This window comes from Myxocyprinus asiaticus, chromosome 26 (assembly GCF_019703515.2).
Source record: "Myxocyprinus asiaticus isolate MX2 ecotype Aquarium Trade chromosome 26, UBuf_Myxa_2, whole genome shotgun sequence".
Classification (NCBI taxonomy): domain Eukaryota; kingdom Metazoa; phylum Chordata; class Actinopteri; order Cypriniformes; family Catostomidae; genus Myxocyprinus; species Myxocyprinus asiaticus.
In genome coordinates this window covers 9,251,316-9,271,553 of record NC_059369.1, presented here as the reverse complement: position 1 = coordinate 9,271,553, position 20,238 = coordinate 9,251,316, and the positions used below count along the sequence as shown (strand labels likewise).

General features: G+C 36.2%; 1 protein-coding gene across 1 annotated transcript in view; it reads left to right on the top strand.

Annotated features, from left to right (window-relative positions):
• LOC127416703 (uncharacterized) overlaps window positions 1–18,917 on the top strand; it is a 59,709-nt gene extending 40,792 nt beyond the window's left edge. Inside the window, exons 4-10 of the mRNA XM_051656211.1 lie at window positions 1,849–1,989; window positions 5,002–5,120; window positions 5,438–5,506; window positions 7,008–7,164; window positions 10,997–11,103; window positions 17,200–17,315; window positions 17,598–18,917. Of these exons, the coding sequence (XP_051512171.1) occupies window positions 1,849–1,989; window positions 5,002–5,120; window positions 5,438–5,506; window positions 7,008–7,164; window positions 10,997–11,103; window positions 17,200–17,315; window positions 17,598–17,612 (724 nt within the window). The 3' untranslated portion in view covers window positions 17,613–18,917. The remainder of the gene's footprint in view (window positions 1–1,848; window positions 1,990–5,001; window positions 5,121–5,437; window positions 5,507–7,007; window positions 7,165–10,996; window positions 11,104–17,199; window positions 17,316–17,597) is intronic.
• The last annotated feature ends 1,321 nt before the right edge of the window (window positions 18,918–20,238 follow it).

Genomic DNA, 20,238 nt, shown 5'->3' with positions numbered 1-20,238 from the left:
AATAAATTCAATGCACACAGACTGAAGTAGTTTAAGTCTTTGGTTCTTTTAATTGTGATGATTTTGGCTCACATTTAACAAAAACCCACCAATTCACTATCTCAAAAAATTAGAATATGGTGACATGCCAATCAGCTAATCAACTCAAAACACCTGCAAAGGTTTCCTGAGCCTTCAAAATGGTCTTTCAGTTTGGTTCACTAGGCTACACAATCATGGGGAAGACTGCTGATCTGACAGTTGTCCAGAAGACAATCATTGACACCCTTCACAAGGAGGGTAAGCCACAAACATTCATTGCCAAAGAAGCTGGCTGTTCACAGAGTGCTGTATCCAAGCATGTTAACAGAAAGTTGAGTGGAAGGAAAAAGTGTGGAAGAAAAAGATGCACAACCAACCGAGAGAACCGCAGCCTTATGATTGTCAAGCAAAATCGATTCAAGAATTTGGGTGAACTTCACAAGGAATGGACTGAGGCTGGGGTCAAGGCATCAAGAGCCACCACACACAGACATGTCAAGGAATTTGGCTACAGTTGTCGTATTCCTCTTGTTAAGCCACTCTGAACCACAGACAACGTCAGAGGCGTCTTACCTGGGCTAAGGAGAAGAAGAACTGGACTGTTGCCCAGTGGTCCAAAGTCCTCTTTTCAGATGAGAGCAAGTTTTGTATTTCATTTGGAAACCAAGGTCCTAGAGTCTGGAGGAAGGGTGGAGAAGCTCATAGCCCAAGTTGCTTGAAGTCCAGTGTTACGTTTCCACAGTCTGTGATGATTTGGGGTGCAATGTCATCTGCTGGTGTTGGTCCATTGTGTTTTTTGAAAACCAAAGTCACTGCACCCGTTTACCAAGAAATTTTGGAGCACTTCATGGTTCCTTCTGCTGACCATCTTTTTAAATATGCTGATTTCATTTTCCAGCAGGATTTGACACCTGCCCACACTGCCAAAAGCACCAAAAGTTGGTTAAATGACCATGGTGTTGGTGTGCTTGACTGGCCAGCAAACTCACCAGACCTGAACCCCATAGAGAATCTATGGGGTATTGTCAAGAGGAAAATGAGAAACAAGAGACCAAAAAATGCAGATGAGCTGAAGGCCACTGTCAAAGAAACCTGGGCTTCCATACCACCTCAGCAGTGCCACAAACTGATCACCTCCATGCCACGCCGAATTGAGGCAGTAATTAAAGCAAAAGGAGCCCCTACCAAGTATTGAGTACATATACAGTAAATGAACATACTTTCCAGAAGGCCAACAATTCAATAAAAATGTTTTTTTTATTGGTCTTATGATGTATTCTAATTTTTTGAGATAGTGAATTGGTGGGTTTTTGTTAAATGTGAGCCAAAATCATCACAATTAAAAGAACCAAAGACTTAAACTACTTCAGTCTGTGTGCATTGAATTTATTTAATACACGAGTTTCACAATTTGAGTTGAATTACTGAAATAAATGAACTTTTCCACGACATTTAATTTATTGAGATGCACCTGTATATATATATATATATATATATATATATATATATATATATATATAATTGTATTTTAATGTTTTTGTGGTGCAAGCTCTACTATGACTATTGCTAGAATTACACCTTAAACTTATGCTCATAACTCCTGCACCATTTGTGCTGCAAATTATGAATGTTATTTCAGATTGTGCAGCTTGTACATTCAAATTCATTTCTCAATTTCTTGCCTGTAGATCTTCCCCCTCCATCACTTTGCAAACCATTTTGGTCCATTCTTTCACTAGTTTCAGTTTATGATTTTTTATATTTAAATTGTTTTCTTAGTTTTAATAAAAATGTTCTCTCCCTTCTCTCTGTCTGTCTCTCTCTCAGCATGAGTGTTGAAGGGTTGAAAGGTTTGCTTAGTGGAGGTTTGGGCGCCAGTCGAATACGTTCCCTGAGTTTGTGTTATTGTGGTTTGGGTTCATGGAGCGGAACTCTGCTGGCTTCATTCCTCACCAACAGTTCTGTGAGGTATGGACTTCTATCACCACCAGAGCTTGTTTATTAATCCATGAACCTCTGCCATAACTCCGGCATCCATCAGTTTCTGAAAAAACAGGACATGTTTCATCACATATTAATTAATGTCTGTGAGCTTCAGCCGGTGACTCATATCTCTGAATTACAATTCATTGGATATTTTGGGTTACAAGGGCTCAAGCAAACTTTGGATTAATCATATTATATTTATAAATTAGAGGTGGCTGATACTGTATAGCTAAAACATTATATCTTAATAAATGTATACCTTGAATAAACTGTAAGTCATTTTGGATCTGCTTGGTCTTAGTAGACTAGACCTGCTTACGCTTTGCTTCTGCTGCCGCAGAGCAAATACCAAAACTTGCTACTGCTAAACACATAAGCTGTGTCCCTAACGACACACTATACACTATGTACTTTTAAAATGTTCATGCACTCAGCCATGCAGTGTATGAATTTTCAAAGTGTAGTATCATCCCAAATGGAACACTTAACGTTTTTTTTTTTACTACACGGAAGCATTCGCCTTTCAACAGCTGATGGAAGTGATGTTTCAAACACACTTGATGTGTTGCCGCTAGCTTTAGCAGGTTAGCCAACATCAGTTCAACACTTACACAGTTTGGGGTGATGGTAAAGCATTCAACTCACATTTGTAAGGTGCTGTATCAACTGAAGCATTGCCAACATACATTCTTCATTATTTACAACTGTTTTGTCAGACCAGCAGCGCAGCCAGGTAACTCCGCCCCTTCCGCTATCTACAGCAAGCCGCGTCCACTGAGTGCATGAAGTGTCCAACATTCCACACTCCGTTTTGACAGTTGAAAAAGTGCGTCATCCGTGTACTTAAAGTACACTTCTATTTTCTCCATTTCAAGTGTAAACATACTACTCGCACTACTTACACTACTAAATGGCATAGAATAGTGCAGAAGTGTACGGTTTGGGACGCACCTATACTGTACACAGACATGCTGCATTGAGCATGTAAGATATGCTGCTGTTGCTGGTGCTACACAATTAGACAAACATAATACCCCCTTGAAGCGAATCTAGACAAGTGGTGCTGGGGAGGAGGAGGGTTTAATTGAGAAAACTCTCATGCTGCAGTGAGGCCAGCATACGACTGTGGCAAGACTATTAATTTGCTAGACAAAGAGAAAGTATACAAGCTGATTGGCTTAATATATTACATGTCAAAAGACCTTTCTTGCACCATGGAGTATGTGAGACAATTGATTAACATCTTACATTTCAAATGGCCAGCATTGGGTGTAATCTGATTACAAATATATTAGTTACTGTAATCTAATTACTGAAGGTAAAAAGTAGTGTAACAACTTTAAATTCAAATAATCAGATTATAGTTACTGACTTTTTAATTAAGTTAATTACTTTGAAGTACATTACTTGGGTTCCACATATTTCTAAAATAAATAAATTCTTTATGTAGTATACATTTAAAACATAAATTACAGTATGTTCATATGAATTTCCGTTTGTGTATCTGTGACAGCTGAAGAGACACTAACAAGTCATTTTAACTGTGACTTGTTGAGTGTATAGTGCGACAGTTTTTAAGGTTTAACATTTGAGTCCTCTTAAAAAGAACCAAACTCAGTCCTTTTTTCCCCTTCAGCCAAAAACAGACAAATAAATAAATACATATCTGTAAAACAGTGAAACACAAGAAAAAATGTATTCACGTTGCACGTCAACTGTGTACCTGTTTATGTCCTCTTTGTGATAGGGTCTCTGCCCATTTTTCATAATTTTTTTAAACCCAGTCAACTTGAATATTATATTATTGTAATATTATATAATACTAATAATTATTATTGTTATTACTATTATACAATAGTAATACATTTCTGTAATAAAATCTTAACTTGCACGTGGCATTGCTATGCAGTCCAGTTACACCAAGGAGTTCTAAAAACTGTCAAGCTTTTAATTTGGTGGACAACTGGAAGAAGCGTTTCTGTGTGAGTTCACATTCACAACAGCTGTGTACTGTTCTTCCCATATTAGCATCTCCTCCTCTGTCCATTTGGTGTAGTATTTGTATTTGTATATTCTTGCACCGGCCAAACGTATATTGGAATTATGCAAAAGTTTAATTTAAGTGACTCTGGAGTGCTGTAAATAAAACACGCTCAGCACATGTAAGCAATCTGAAGCGAATTGTACAACTGAACTGAACAAAACTTCTCTGTAAACATTAAACATAGTATCATGAGCTTCACGCTTGCTCTTAGAAAGACTATTTTATTTAAATAAATCACAGCTCTTTGCTTTTAAATAATCGTGTATGGTCATATCACGGTTTCAATTTTATTTCGATTAATTTTGCAGCCCTAGAGTAGTGTAATATGATTACAATTTCAGAGAAGTCATTAATAATTTGTGGTAGATATCTTTTTTGGGGTAACTAACCCAACACTGCAAAGGACCTGTCAGCTTGCACCATGTAGAGTTTCATGACTGAACTGAACTGTTTATTTTAAGTTTAATTTTAAAAGAGATGTTTGTGTACATTAGTAAAGTGTTATAATCTGGCATCTATCCAGATGCGCAATGCAGCCAAGGGTACTTTATGCATGTTAAATAGATGATTCAGGTGTCTGGATCACAATGATGCTCTACAGTCCCGCCAAAGTGTGTCAGTTCACGGTGGTCTGCTGCATCCTCTGCTATATAGCGCTCAGAACTGACCTGCAAGATCTGAATTGTGCATGCAACTTGCATTCAGTACAGATTATTTAAGCATCATTGCTGATCTGGAAATTACTTTAGTGAATTCAGCACTAAACCAGCGCAGTCAGCACATGCAAATAACTGGCTCTTTAACTGGCTGAATTCACCCTTAATTGTTTAAATGTCCAACTGGGTAAATGTGGTAACTGTGTAAAATTAATTTAGCATGTTTAATTAAACCTTAAGTTAGCGCAATTACATTGGCAGTGCTGAAATGTGTAAATAATCACATTTATCTAGGGAGCTCTACATTAATGGCAATGAACTGCAGTGTGAGGGCGCCGCTAAGCTGGTGAGACCTGTGGCGGAAAACAGCCAAAAAATGGCAGGGAACCAAAACGAGCCGAAATCCATCACAGGTGTGTGCGTGTTTGTGTACTTACCTAATCCATTCTATCAATAGTGGATCATCACTGAATTAATCATGTCCCCTCATTGTATCAGAGGACAAGGACCTGTCTTTACCCTCCAAAAAGTCCTTGTCCCATAAGGCTCCAACTGTTTTAAACACAATACAACCTCAGATTTAGTAGCTGGCATACAAGCAGTATTTAATGGAATGTGTCTAGAGACTGTCTTTCAAGAAAAAGTTTGGCCCATTATTCTTTATACTGACGTTAACAGGACAAGAACTTTTTATTCTGTAATGTAATCTGATGTCATTCACATGTTTCAGACGCAGCTGAGTTGATCTCCCAAAGGAGCAGTATGAAGTCCTCCATGCAAAAGAAAGCAAAGAGCAAAGGTACTGCTGATTTTCTGATCCCCATGAGACACTCAAACAGATTAATTTCAAGTGAAGAGATGAAACATCCCAAACATGCATACACTCAGAGCTCCTGTCAACTCTCAGTTTTCCCTCGTGGAGAACATCACAGAACGTCTGTGTGAACCACCTGAGCAAACACACTCACTCAGGACATTGTTACCTTGACAACACAGCCATTTCTAAGAGACACAGAGACAATGTGGAGGAAAAACAGGAAGTATCAGCGTGCTTTCACTGTTTATGTTGTTTTTTCTTAAATGCATTTTGCAATTTGTCTTAGACCCTCACTTTCTGTTCAACCCCATTATGCTGACATTTCCCTCCTTTAATATATATATATTAACTTCTGTTAGAGGGAGTAAAATCACCTTTTTAATCTAAAAGTCTTTTAATCGTACAGTTTTTAATCAGTATTTTCGTCAAGCTAAATAGTTCAACTCTGTTACGGGTGATCTGTTATTTATTTGTTTATTTGACACAAAGGATAATGATATTGACTGTGAATAATGAAGATTGATATTTGCTAGTTAATACGGTTATTACCTTTTTTCTTTTTTTTATACTGACCTTCAACCCTGTTTCATTCAACCCTGAAACATTTAAAATGTAATGTTGCTTAAAATTTTTTTAAATGTCATGGTTTATTATCATTATTAAATTGCAATGTGTGGTTTATTACAAGGCACACCGAAACTCCAGCCATGCAAAATAATTTGTCTTTTGAAAATATAAGCATATGAAGTCCAAAATGTCTGTGATGGGGTTGAAATCATGTAAAGCTTGAGGTTCAGGGTTAGTAATGAATGATAAATAACTATTGGTACTTTGCATACTGTAACCACATATTTAGGTTTGAGGGTTATAGGTTAAGAAAAACAGTCATTGAAAAACCCATATTTGCTGACCACTAATGTGAATACAACCCCCTATGATGGTCCCCCAGTGTCTATAGTGGTTACGGCCCTGGTGCTTTCAGCCTAAAATGGGAAAATATGATTTCTTGGAAGTTCACTAGTAACCTTGAAATGAAATGAATATTTTCAAGGATACATTTTCAGACACCATCTTCTGAGAATAGGCCTTGTATACAGTCGTAGGCTAGCTTCACATGTGTGCAGGGACACAAGTACACACACACATCAATCATCTTGTGGTGAACTTGTGGTTTGTGTTGATGAGTGACAGTGGTCTCCCAAAGACCGTCCCACTGACCTATGGGCCAATCAGAGAGCTCAAGGACAGACGTCTCTCTACCACTGTGTGTGTTCATTGTGTATCTGTGTGTGCTTAAATCTAAGGGCCTCAGAGTGATTTCGTTTGGTTTCACAGCTTAATTTTGTTTCCTCATTTCCTTTCTGTGCTGTAAACATAATTTTCATCTCCTGATGAATTGGAGGAGACCAGTGTGCTGTAAGTCCTGTCATTGTGATGGATGCCAGATTTGTCTCAGCTGCGAATGTCATGTTGTTGTGGTTAGGGAAGAAGTCGAAGAAGAAACAAGGAAAAACAAAGAGCAGTCCTGACGCGGCAGCGGGGCCCTGGCTATCGAGGCTGCATATGTTTGATAACTCCATCGATGACACCGGAAAGGAGGGGCCCAATCAACTAACTCGATTCATGGAGCTCATTTGCATGTGAGTTTTCCCTCATTAGATTATCAGTGTGTAAACTGGTGGCGATGTTGTGTTGTTGTGTCTGTTTGGCCTTAAATGCACTCTGTTATTTTGTAAAGGGTTTATATAAGGTTCATTAATGACTAAAAATTAATTTCCAAATGCACTATACATAATTAATATGCAGTTATAATAACATAAAAAGGTGACTTTCATGCAATACTTGCCAAATAGTGAGCCATTTTACCTTATTTACCTTAATCCTTAATGTAAATTCAGGTAAAGTATTGTAGGTATTGTATTTTTTCAGCATTTTTATTTTTATTTTTTTATGTAAGTTTACTATATATATATATATATATATATATATATATATATATATTCATTGTTAGTGTATAGTGCATTAACTTATGGTAACATATACAACTTTTGATTTTAAAAATGTATTAGTATATGTTGAAATTAACATTAACCAAGATTAATAAATGCTGCAAAAAACAAAAATGTCAATGTTAATTCATGTTAACTAATGTTGTTAACTAATGTTAACAAATGGAACTGTATTGTAAAGTGTTACTGTAATGTAAAATAATATGAAAGATTTATAAAGAAGTTGCCAACATTAGAAACCTATGTACATAATGTTCAGTATGATTTAATGCTCATTAGGTTTTATTATATGATATATGCTGTGAATGAGCATGAAAACCTGAAAAGTGTTACTAGGTAACTAGGACTAGGTAAATTGTGACACCACTTTACAAGACATTACACGCAAAACATTACATTAATGAATATGATAACACAGCGGACTGTAGCAAAATGATATAGTCCCTCCTTTTATTCTCACTTTAGTATATATTTTTGCTACATTGTGACAAAAATAGTGAATTAGGGCATTTTATGTTTTTGATTAATGTGCGTATGAATAAATGTCTTTAAGCATTTATAACTTGTAAGTTAAATTCTCACTATATGGCTAGTTGCATAAAAATTGCCCTTTTTATTCATGTTGCTTATAATACCCATATAAAATATACAGTGTATAATACCATGTATAATGCCCATTCTATAACTGCATATTAATTATTTATAAAGCATTTGTAAATGACTTATTAGTCATCAATTCACCCCTTTATAAACCCTTAATAAATGAAGCATTAATGTAAAGTGTTAACGTTATTTTTTTAATGTGCTCTAAGTATATGTGCTCTATGTGATTTTTTAGTGACATCACTTTAGTGCAAAATCTCAGATTAACAATTTTAGATGCACTGTATGTTCACAAGTTTATATATTCCCAGTCTAAATAAGTGACAAGGAAAAGGGTAAACAGGTTTGACTTGTTGTCCATATCAAAGCAGAACAAGCATGAGATTTGATTAGTTACAAAAAGAGTGTCATGACAAAGAGAGACAGCAACAGTTGAAGACTAAAAGGCGCTCAGATTAAATCTCTCCAAGTCATTTAAATCTATTTATCATCAGTTACTCTCATTCAGAATTGACTGGTCATGTGAGATAGACATTTGTAGCTACAGTATTCTCTGTCTGATGTTTGGCAAGACATTAATGTCATGACCTGGATTTCTCTGGACCTTCTCTACTCATCTTCTCCCTTTAACAGTCCAGGAATATGATGTACTCTGTTGATTAGGCTAGGCTAAACCTAGTTTGTAATTTTCTCTTTGCCTCCTTTTTCTTTTCTTCTTACATAATTGCATGCTCTGATGTGCTGTGTTTACAGTATCTGCTGCACATCCCCAGCACAGCACCTGTTCAAATACAGAGTTTAGGAATAAATCATGTGCATTGCTTCCTTTTAAGTTCGTGCTGTCTTTCTCCTCTGCCTGCATTCTTATATCTCGTCTTTTATGCATATAGGTCAGGTTTAATGAAGACTAACCTAGTTATTATCTAACTTCTATCAGATCACTGATAGCAGGTCATTTCATTAATATGCATATTCTGTAGATTTGAGTTCTGCAAAAAAAAAAAAAGAAAGTCATACAAATTTGAGACGGCATGGCAGTGAGTAATGTTGAAAGAATGATGATTTTGGGGTGAAGTATACTTTAGCTCAAAATACATTCTCTGAAAACAAGTTTTAATTCTTAAAAACTACAATAAGGCTAAACTATGGGAAAGTCTGCCAGGGTCAAACCTTGTGCTGTTCTTGGCTGTATGTAGAAACTGCCACTCTGCATATTCTCCTGACGGATCCCAACATTAGAAACAAGCAACTGTTGTTGTTTTTTTACACTATCCTTGATCATTTAAGTTAGATCTTTACAGTTTCAATAGCATATTTCAGTACAGATTGTTTTGTGAATCTGTCACAATGCAATTCATGTTTTGCAGAGAGACCAAGCTATATTAGATCTGACAGCAAACCCGCTGCCTGTAAGTGGAGAAAAGCACTGTTAAGGCTTATTTATACTTCTAATGTGTAGTTATGGCAGTTACGATGTAGCCTACGCTATAGCCTGACATGAACCTCTCCAAAAATGTAACCGCACGTCGCTTTAATGCAGACCACAACAATTGTGATTGGTCCGCTTTGTAACCAGAGACTGTCCCCAGGAATGACAAAGAAATCCGTGGTAGCAGTACATTTTCCCGAATATTATTTTAAGATCTATGCATCCTATCCACTGAGCAGTGATCGTGTCACATTGCAGTTGGACTTGTTTTGTTTTTCGGGAACGTCTGCTGTTTTTATATTCTGTTTGTGTTTCATGAAGTTACAAGCGAAAATGCGACAAAAAAACACATATGTTTACAGCTTATAAACTCTGTGCCTTTTTCTCCAGGGCTTTTACTCTATATATATTAGGTATTTGAGTGACACAATATTTGTTTTATTCTACTTGAGACCTTTCCAGTCTGTTTGATGTTTTGACCATATGTTTGACTGTATAGTAAATATGAAAATGGAACACTTCTAATTTGTCAGCACCAAATTAGAAAAGTACCCGTTCAGAGTTTGTAATATTGCCTATATGCATTGTAAAGTCCAACTTCTAAGCTTTTAAATGACACCAATTTTGTGTTGTTCAAGCAAGTTAGTAATTAATTTGATGGGGGGTTTTTCAGCACGGAGCTTCAAAGAATGCAAAAATATGTATTTATTATTATTTAAGCGACTGAATAGTAAGTATACTGTTTATGACTTATTTATTTTTGATATGCATGACAGCCAACAAGTATAATAATAATATGTACCTAAATACAGCATACATTGAACTCGTTTTTAATGCTACAATAATTTAATAAACACTTCTGAATCCACAAATGACATTGCTTTTGTTTATTTATGAAATGTATAATTATTTCAGAAATGAATGCATTTCCTTCATATAGCCTACTATCACTTGGCTGTGTACTCACAGAACGCAGAGACACACCAAAAATGCAAACAACCACACTGGCCATGACGCGGAGCCAGCGGCATAGGTTCGACGCAGAAGTATAAATCAGCCTTTACTCTCATTGCACACGCAATAAGGGTGTTTACATAAAAGTCTTCCACAGCAGCAAAAATTAGCCATTTTAATTCTACGGCTCAAACAGAGGGTGGGAAATCCTTATGAAAAACTAAATTACGACTGGTTTTCCTGAAAAAAAAAAAAAAAAAAACTTGACAGTACAGCATTGTAAGTGAACTTTGGGGGGTGGGGGGGATTGAACCAAAAATAATTATGAAATTACCCCTTTAAAAAAAAGTATTCAGCCATTTGTACTGTATGCACTGCTGATCCTAACTGATCATGTGATGCACTTTGAAAGCATGTAACATAAACCATGTGCACAATCTCATTATACAGTATGTGTGTGTTTTAAATGTCTGCCAGTCTGGTCACGTTTTCCAGTCACTTGACAGAACTGGACCTGGGTGAGAACCACATTGGAGAAGATGGTGGGAAAGTGCTTTTAGAGGCCCTGCAAGAGCGAAAAGCAGGTTTGAATGTGATGGAAATATGTCTCTAATGGGATGGTGGTGGAACTAATGCGAAGATCTCAAATTTTGAAGTACAGGCCATGAACTATAGTTACTGAGATCCAACTCATTGTTTCTCAACTAATTATTTGACCTTCCAGGGTGCTACACTTAAAGCAGTGTCTCATTAGCTGACTAGAAAACACTCGATTTTGGTTGTATGTCACACCTACAGACAGTTTTTGCTGAAACCTAGCCCTATTTTGTTGAAGGTCTGTCACATTCACCTCTTATTCTTTAGTGACTATGTAAATGAGCTGTAAAAGTCAAAAGGTAGTGAGGCACCTGCTTAAATGTGCTGATAAAAAAAAAAAAAACTACAAAAAAACACAAACAAACATATATGCCAAGATACAAATTTATTCATCCCAAAGTTTGGGGTCTAGAAAAACAACATTGACTTAACAGGTTGATACTTTACAACTTCTCTTATTCTTTTGATAAATTATTACAAACAAATGTCAATTTGATAACATGCTGTAAAGGTCCTCTATGAAAAATATTGCTTCTGTTTGGGGTCTTAGAGACCCAAGATATGCATTTTCTGATTGATGTACATGCTGTAGAAGAAACTGACCCCGATCAAAAACAATCACCGCTTTTCCAGCATCAGGCTGAACAGTTATCGTTGCAGTACCGATCTAGGCTTGCTGGCACAGTAACAGTTTCTTTTTCGAATGGGTTGCTGCAAAATCAGGATTAGAATGGACTGACTGAGCCAGTCAATTGGGATGGACTTCAAAGACACTTTCTATTTTCATGAGTGCTCTAAGTGCAGCACTATGCGCAACAACTATGTGCACTACATCTTATCCAATTTTCGTGAGAGCGCTTACTCTAAGCTCAATTATTGTGCCAGTGCAAAGCGCAAGTGGACGTGGGTGGGAGTGTTTGCGCTATCTGCTGGTGTATGCGCACAAACTGTGGGTGTATTGCATGTTAATGAAGTGGCAAAGTGGTGAAGAAGACGTTTCAAAAGCAGGTCCATTTTTTTAGAGCGGAGTCTAAATTCAGTTCCTACATTTGTAGTTTGGAGATTCCACCATTAGATGGTAATAAAGTTCATGTACAAACTCTATAGTGGAATATTAAATTATGTCCCTGATATTCACCATTTTATGAAACAAACGTTTATGAGATTTGTGTTTCTTTAGGTTCTTTAACTTGGGTATATTTTTCAATGATCCAAACTGTACATCTAAATCCTGATGAGAATCGCATTTTCAATGCTTATATAAGGAGCGTGTCACTGTTATAGAAATACTTCTATTCTTCTAATTCATTGCATAAAGTCCACTTACACTGCCAACTTCTTACGAATGTACTGTGTTTGTTTGTATCACTGGTGCTTGAGGGAATTGACTATGTAAAAGGACACAAACACTGCAATAACTGTAGGAAAATCTCAGAATGAAATGACACTCGACTCAGCCCTTAGCACTTTGTGCGCGGATTTTTGCCAAACCCACTTGCACCTAGACTTAGCACATGCTTGCACAAAAATACCAAAACTTCATGGCCATGCCCACTGACTTGCTTATGACTTAAAGCATAGCGCTGCACTTAACGTAGTGCTAGTGCTCTTAAAATAGGGCCTTTAATCATTAATCTTACAGTTCATACACAATCCTTTCATTTTAAACAATGCCAACCAACATCTATCCAGTTTACTTACATAAAACAAGACTTGCACTACACATAGATAACTAATATTGACATTATATTCGTGATACAGTATATAGCCAGATGGGAACTGGTTCCACCCAAGGTTATTTTTTTCCATTAACTACTAGAGCATCTTATGGATTTTTGTGTTCCTTGCCACATTCACCTTTGGCTTGCTCTCTGGGGACCTAAAGACAATAATTTTTAAAGCATAATTTTCAACCGCATTATTCATTTAAATGCACAATGAGGACTTTAAGGCATCACAGATTCATTTTCTGTTACTGCATTTTCTATAAATCTGCTTTGAAACGGTGTCTGTTGTGAAAAGCTCTATATAAATAAAACTGACTTGACTTCACTAATCAAGTGCCCAATTTTGATTCGCCAACTGTAGTCGATCCACCAGCTCAGTTCTCTGTGCTAACCGTCCAGAGAATTCAGGGTTGGAAACGGTTTCTAATCATGCTGTACCGAACCGTGCTCAACGTGCCGACTCACTATGGTCAGTTTGCCAATGCCAAGGTAACTTATAATGCTTTTAGTTGTTTCTATAAAGGCAGCATAAAAGTAATCCATAAGACTGCAGTTTATTCAATATATAAGTCCTTTTTTTACTCTAAATCTCCACTTTCATATCTGTAAGTCACATGTGATGACTGTTTAGTTTCACATGTGATGACTGTTTAGTTTCACTTTCAAATCTGAAAGTAAAAGTGGAGATTTAGAGTAAAAAGGGACATAAATATTGATCTGTTTCTCACCCACACCTATCATGTCGCTTCTGAAGACATTAATTTAACATCTGAAGTCTTTCAATTCCAAAGGATTACTTTTATACTGCCTTTATGTGCTTTTGGTGGTTCAAAGTTCTGGACAGCATTCACTTGCATTTTATGGACCTACAGAGCTGAGATATTCTTACTGGTCAAAATAACAAAAAGATTAAATGTTTTCAGACCTCCAATAATGCAAACAAAAGAAGTTCATATTCATTTTTAAACAACACAATACTAATGTTTTAACTTAGGAAGAGTTCAGAAATTAATATTTGGTGGAATAACCCTGATTTTCAATCACAGATTTCACGTGCCTTGGCATGCTCTCTACCAGTCTTTCACATTGCTGTTGGGTGACTTTATGCCACTCCTGGCACAAGAATTCATGCAGCTCTGCTTTTTTTGATGGCTTGTGGCCATCCATCTTCCTCTTGATCACATTCCAGAGGTTTTCAATGGGGTTCAGGTCTGGAGATTGAGCTGGCCATGACAGGGTCTTGATCCGGTGGTCCTCCATCCACAACTTGATTGACCTGTCTGTGTGGCATGGATCATTGTCCTGCTGGAAAAAACAATTCTCAGAGTTGGGGAACATTATCAGAGCAGAAGGAAGCAAGTTTTCTTCCAGGATAACCTTGTACTTGGCTTGATTCATGCGCCCTTCACAAAGACGAATCTGCCCGATTCTAGCCTTGCTGAAGCACCCACATCACCGATCCTCCACCTGGTCATCTAATGGTTAGACGGAGACCTGGAGAGGTCTTCAAGCCACAGTGTCTTGCACCCACTGTGAAATTTGGTGGAGGGTCGGTGATGATCTGCAAATAAATGCTCTAAATGATAATATTTTTATTTGGAATTTGGGAGAAATGTTGTCAGTAATTTATAGTAGTTTGGAATAATGTACAGATTTTGCTCTAATGGAAAGAAATTGGTACTTTTATTCCCCAAAGTGGCATTCAACTGATCACAATGTATATTCAGGAAATTAATAACATGAAAAATGTTCAGAACTTCTTAAACTACTTCAAAGAGTTCCAAAAAATCCTCCATGTGCAGCAATGACAGCTTTGCAGATCCTTGGCATTCTAGCTGTCAGTTTGTCCAGATACTCAGGTGACATTTCACCCCACACTTCCTGTAGCACTTGCCATAGATGTGGCTGTCTTGTCGGGCACTTCTCACACACCTTACAGTCTAGCTGATCCCACAAAAGCTCAATGGGGTTAAGATCCATAACACTCTTTTCCAATTATCTGTTGTCCAATGTCTGTGTTTCTTTGCCCACTCTAACCTTTTCTTTTTGTTTATCTGTTTCAAAAGTGTTTTTTTCTTTGCAATTCTTCCCATAAGGCCTGCACCCCTGAGTCTTCTCTTTACTGCTGTACATGAAACTGGTGTTGAGCGGGTAGAATTCAATGAAGCTGTCAGCTGAGGACATGTGAGGCGTCTATTTCTCAAACTAGAGACTCTGATGTACTTATCCTCTTGTTTAGTTGTACATCTGGGCCTTCCACATCTCTTTCTGTCCTTGTTAAAGCCAGTTGCTGTAAAGTACTCCTTTGTATGAAATCTTCAGTTGTTTGGCAATTTCAAGCATTGTATAGCCTTCATTCCTCAAAACAATGATTGACTGACGAATTTCTAGAGAAAGCTGTTTCTTTTTTTGCCATTTTTGACCTAATATTGACCTTAAGACATGCCAGTCTGTTGCATACTGTGGCAACTCAAAAACAAACACAAAGACAATGTTAAGCTTCATTTAACAAACCAAATAGCTTTCAGCAGTGTTTGATATAATGGCAAGTGATTTTCTAGTACCAAATGATCAATTTAGCATGATTACTCAAGGATAAGGTGTTGGAGTGATGGCTGCTGGAAATGGGGCCTGTCTAGATTTGATCAAAAATGACTTTTTTCAAATTGTGATGGTGCTGTTTTTTACATCAGTAATGTCCTGACTATACTTTGTGATCAGTTGAATGCCACTTTGGTGAATAAAAGTACCAATTTCTTTCCACAAGAACAAAACTGCACATTATTCCAAACTTTTGGCTGCCAGTGTGTGTGTGTGTGTGTGTATATATATATATATATATATATATATATATATATATATATATATATATATGTAATGGAAAATTTACATTAAAATATTTAATGTAATTAACGTTTACATTATATATACATAATTTAAATTGCACAATTAAATTATAGAGTCAATAAATAAAGAAAATGGCAGAATACTTACAGATTGCTTTTTGTGCTATTACACTTAATGCCTAATTTAAAATTTAACCCTCCCCTCCTAGTATGACTTTGTCATATCTGCCCAACAATCATATGGTTGATACTAATTTTCTCAAGACATTGAGGCGATCATGTATCATGGTGTACAATACCTATACTGTTGATCATGGTTATATTATGTTTGTTCAGAATGTAAGGATGCATTATGAACATCCATAATCCTAAACATTTAGAGCCTTTAAGGCTGAGTAGCCTGTCAGGAACAACTTGGGGCACCTTGCTCTCATCGCGATCGAATCAGGGGTGGGGCAACACAATTCGGGGCACCTTTCTCTCATCGCGATCTTGTGAGCTCTGTGCGGGGGCGACCGAGCAGGTACCCCGCCATGCCGCCCCAGAGAGGGTTGCCGCCTTAGGCCTATGCCAGGATCCGTTACTGTAGCCTACATTTATATTTCTATATGCCTTTATCATCAGGATAGTAGATTACTAGCTAATCAAAACTCTAAATGTAACAATATATTCTCATCAACTATGTTCATAAAATACTTATATAATATTTTGTCAATAAAAATCCTTTTTCGCTAGTTTGGGAACTTTTACCTTTCTGTGTGTTTGTGTCCGGTGGCATACACAAGCACTCAGCACATGATGGTAAACCTCTCACCTTTTTCTCTTGGCTTTCCTTTTTGCGACATGGTCTGTCTTTCCTGTGTATTAGCAGAGTAAAACCAGCGAAAAAAGCAGTCCTAAAAACTGACACATGCGATCTTCTTCAATAGCGCACTCGCTCCAATGTTTACCTCTCATGCCGTCGCCAAAAGACGGATCTGTTACATTCTCCTGATTTCACGGCACCACAGCGGAAAAAGAAACTGTAACCATGCCAACTGGCCCGGATCAGCATGGAATGGTACAGTTTTGGGACGAGAACTGTTCGGCCCGATAGTGGAAAGCCCGATAGCAGCTATTGTTACTATCCACTTTTTTTCATTTACTATCACTTTTGTGAAAAGTGTATGCATACTTTGTGATACAACAGAGGCTTAAAGCTTCAATAATATCTGATAATATTTCATTTGGTCAGAGGAATATTTCTGCTTTCAATTCAAGCTGTGCAATATTTTGTTTGCATGATTTATTTTGTAAAAACACAAACTTTTATGTCAGAACTAATGGATCTCTACTAACACAAGGTCCCTGCTAATGTAATGATAATCTTGACTATTAGTAGCCTATGTTTAGTACAGTTCTTGAAAAAAAAAAAAAAAAGACAGAAATGTGCTAAGAAAAAGCTGCCTGTGTGTTAGGGTATGACAGTTTGTTACATGATTGTTAACCTTGTTTTCCATCTCTTGAACAGCTAAGCTATCTCCAATTAAAATCCAAGTTTCAACACGAATGTCCACAGAAACATTCAGCTCCATTTTGAAAAGTGCAAAGGAGCTGAAATCTGGGAAAAACAGAAGACAGAAGAAGGTACATTATACAGTTACATTTGTGATGCTTGAACAAGTTACTGCATAATTTTGCATACAGTGGCCCTAAAACGTTTTTGGATAAAGGCCACACTTAAAAATGTCACTAGGTCAATGTGGAATTTGCAAACAAATGCTACTAGAGCTTTCTCAGAACGAACATCACTTTCATATTTAGTTATATAATACAATGACATTCATAGATTTGTAAGTGTCAAAATATTTTTTGTGTCCACTTTTTCACACTCATACTAACTATTGTCTTATTCTATTCTTTCTAAAGGGAAAAACGAAGTAGGTCATCTGTCTGGAGGTCTTTACATGGACTTCTGATGTGATGGACACTGAAAGGATGTTACTGGTTTACTTAATGTTTTCTCTGACTATTTCACCATGTTTTACTAATCGATTTAAGGAACTCCAGAATAGTTTTATGTGGTCTGAGTTGTGTTTGACAGTGCTCCAGAGAGGACCAAATCTCAGATGAGCCACCTGTTTGTCAGTGGTCCATCAGCAGGTGGTTCTGGTTTGATCTTATTTCAAGTCACTCCATACAGAGCTTGAGTTTGCATGCAGAAGTTTGTTCAGACTAAATCTTAAGTGCCTTTTCTTCTTGTGCATTCTGGTGCATATTTGCCAACAGATGTCTATGGCTATGTTCAGAATAGCATACTACCATACTACTTTTACGATTCCTGTAGTATATAGTATGTAAACTGTGTATAGTATGCAGATTTTCTTTATGCATAGAGTACTGTCATTCAAATGCAATGTGCTTGACTTGACCTTCTATTTCCTGTGTTATGAATGGACCAGAAGTCAAATCAGTTAGGTGATTCCATGACTGCTGTGCCATTTAGGCCTTTCACCTCTTGAAAATTGAACATAACTTTTTGTTAATTATCAACATGTCATCAAAGAAAACATGCTTTAGCCATTCAGAAAGTGTTTATGCCTGTCACAAGCCATTATATTTTTTACAAGTAATTTTTTGTGGACAATGGCTGCATTTTTCTCAATCTTGTTACTAAAATTTGTTCAATTGTTTGAATATAATTTTTAAATGTATATAAAATAAAGTACATATTTTTCCCTGAATAGACTTTTACTTTTGATGAAATGAATGATTAGATGTAAAAATAATTTAAACTTGTTCAAAAATAATGACAATATTCCTGTACTTTGTATTTCACTTCAATAACAAAGTTACTTTTTCCTTTTAATGGAGCCCACAAGCCCAATTCTATCCAAATTTTTATAGAATTTCAGTTATTAAATGATATATTACAAATTAAAGTAGTAAAAAGAAAATATGGACCAAATGTAATTAAAAAACAGGAGTGATTTATTTTTCATTTTGTGATAAAACAATTAAATAACAGGGCTGAATGCCACTTAACAGTATTGAATATTGCGTAACAGAGTTGAACAAAGAGTTAGACAAAGTTCTTTTTTTAATTTTCTTTTTACGTGAAAAACAGTAGGCAGTATGGTTTTACTGGGCAGTACTCAGTAAATAGTGAGATAGTTTTCTTCTTCCTTTGAAAAGTGAATTCTTGTTTGTGTTAGAGAACAGACTGGTGTCAAGTTCTCTGATGTCATTCCTTGGACATGTTTTCGGATAAATTTGGTATTGTCTCCACTCTGTGGCCATGAATGATACTTTATTTTGTGCCGAATTAAATTTCTAATCCTGACAATCTGCCTCTTTATTTCTGGCTCTGGACTAATAGCTCACAAAATAATGCAAATCCAGACATGATTATTGTGTAGAATTTCTCTTGTCTCGCTGAATCACTCAACTTTTTAAAGAATGCCTGATTTTATGGCAACACGTTGTGCAAAGTATCAGTCTAAAAACTTTATCTTATTACAAAATTCTGCAGAAACTAAAATAAATTTAATAATAATAAGCAAACTCTTATTATTTTTATTGCAATGTTGGGTTCAAATTATTTTTTTAATTAGTTCAAAGGACATATAGTACCCAAATTTGCTTGTACAATTTCAATGAATTTTCCTTTTATTCACACAGTGATAGCAGGTTCTGCTCCTCAGATTTGTGCTTACTTCATGCTCTCTAAACAAGCATTTCTCTTGCTGAAATCTAAATTAAATCACAGCAAAATCAATACATTTAATTTACATAACCTGCAACAAACCACTGTGAATTGCTGATTTTAAAAAAATAATAATCTCATAAATAATGCCTGTTTGGAATAGATGTAATAATGTGTACAAGAAAATACAAAACACAAAGAAAAACAAAACATAGTATGATTGGATTTGAAATTCACTGGAAACCATGCCATTTGTTCCTGGAAATTTCTGGAATATTTTAAATTTAATTTTATATGAAATAGTTGTGGCTTATTTTATAGGTAACAACCTAATTACTCAGGCTGAAAATGTATTTTAATTAACTAATTAAAAGTATTTTATGTGACAATATGACATACAGTGTTTTTATATGGTTAGAAAAAATGTGTCTCCCTTAAGGTAAAATTGTTTTGAAATGTTTCATGGGCAATGTTACAGAGTTGATGGTCTGTAATGGCTATAACGGGCTTAAAGGGATAGTTCACCCAAAAATGAAAATTTTCTCATCATTTATTCACCCTCATGCCATCCTAGATGTTTATGATTTTTTTCTTCAGTAGAACACAGATGAAGATTTTTAGAAGAATATCTCAGCTCTGTTGGTCCATACAATGCAAGTGAATGGGTGCCAAAATTTTGACACTTCCTAAAAGTTCATGAAGCAGCATAAAAGTAATACGATTCCAGTGTTTTAATCCATGTCTTCAGAAGTGATATGTTAGGTGTGGGTGAGAAACAGATCAATATTTAAGTCCTTTTTTCCCCTAATAATTCTTCTCCCTGCCCAGTAGGAGGCGATATGCATGAAGAATGTGAATCACAAA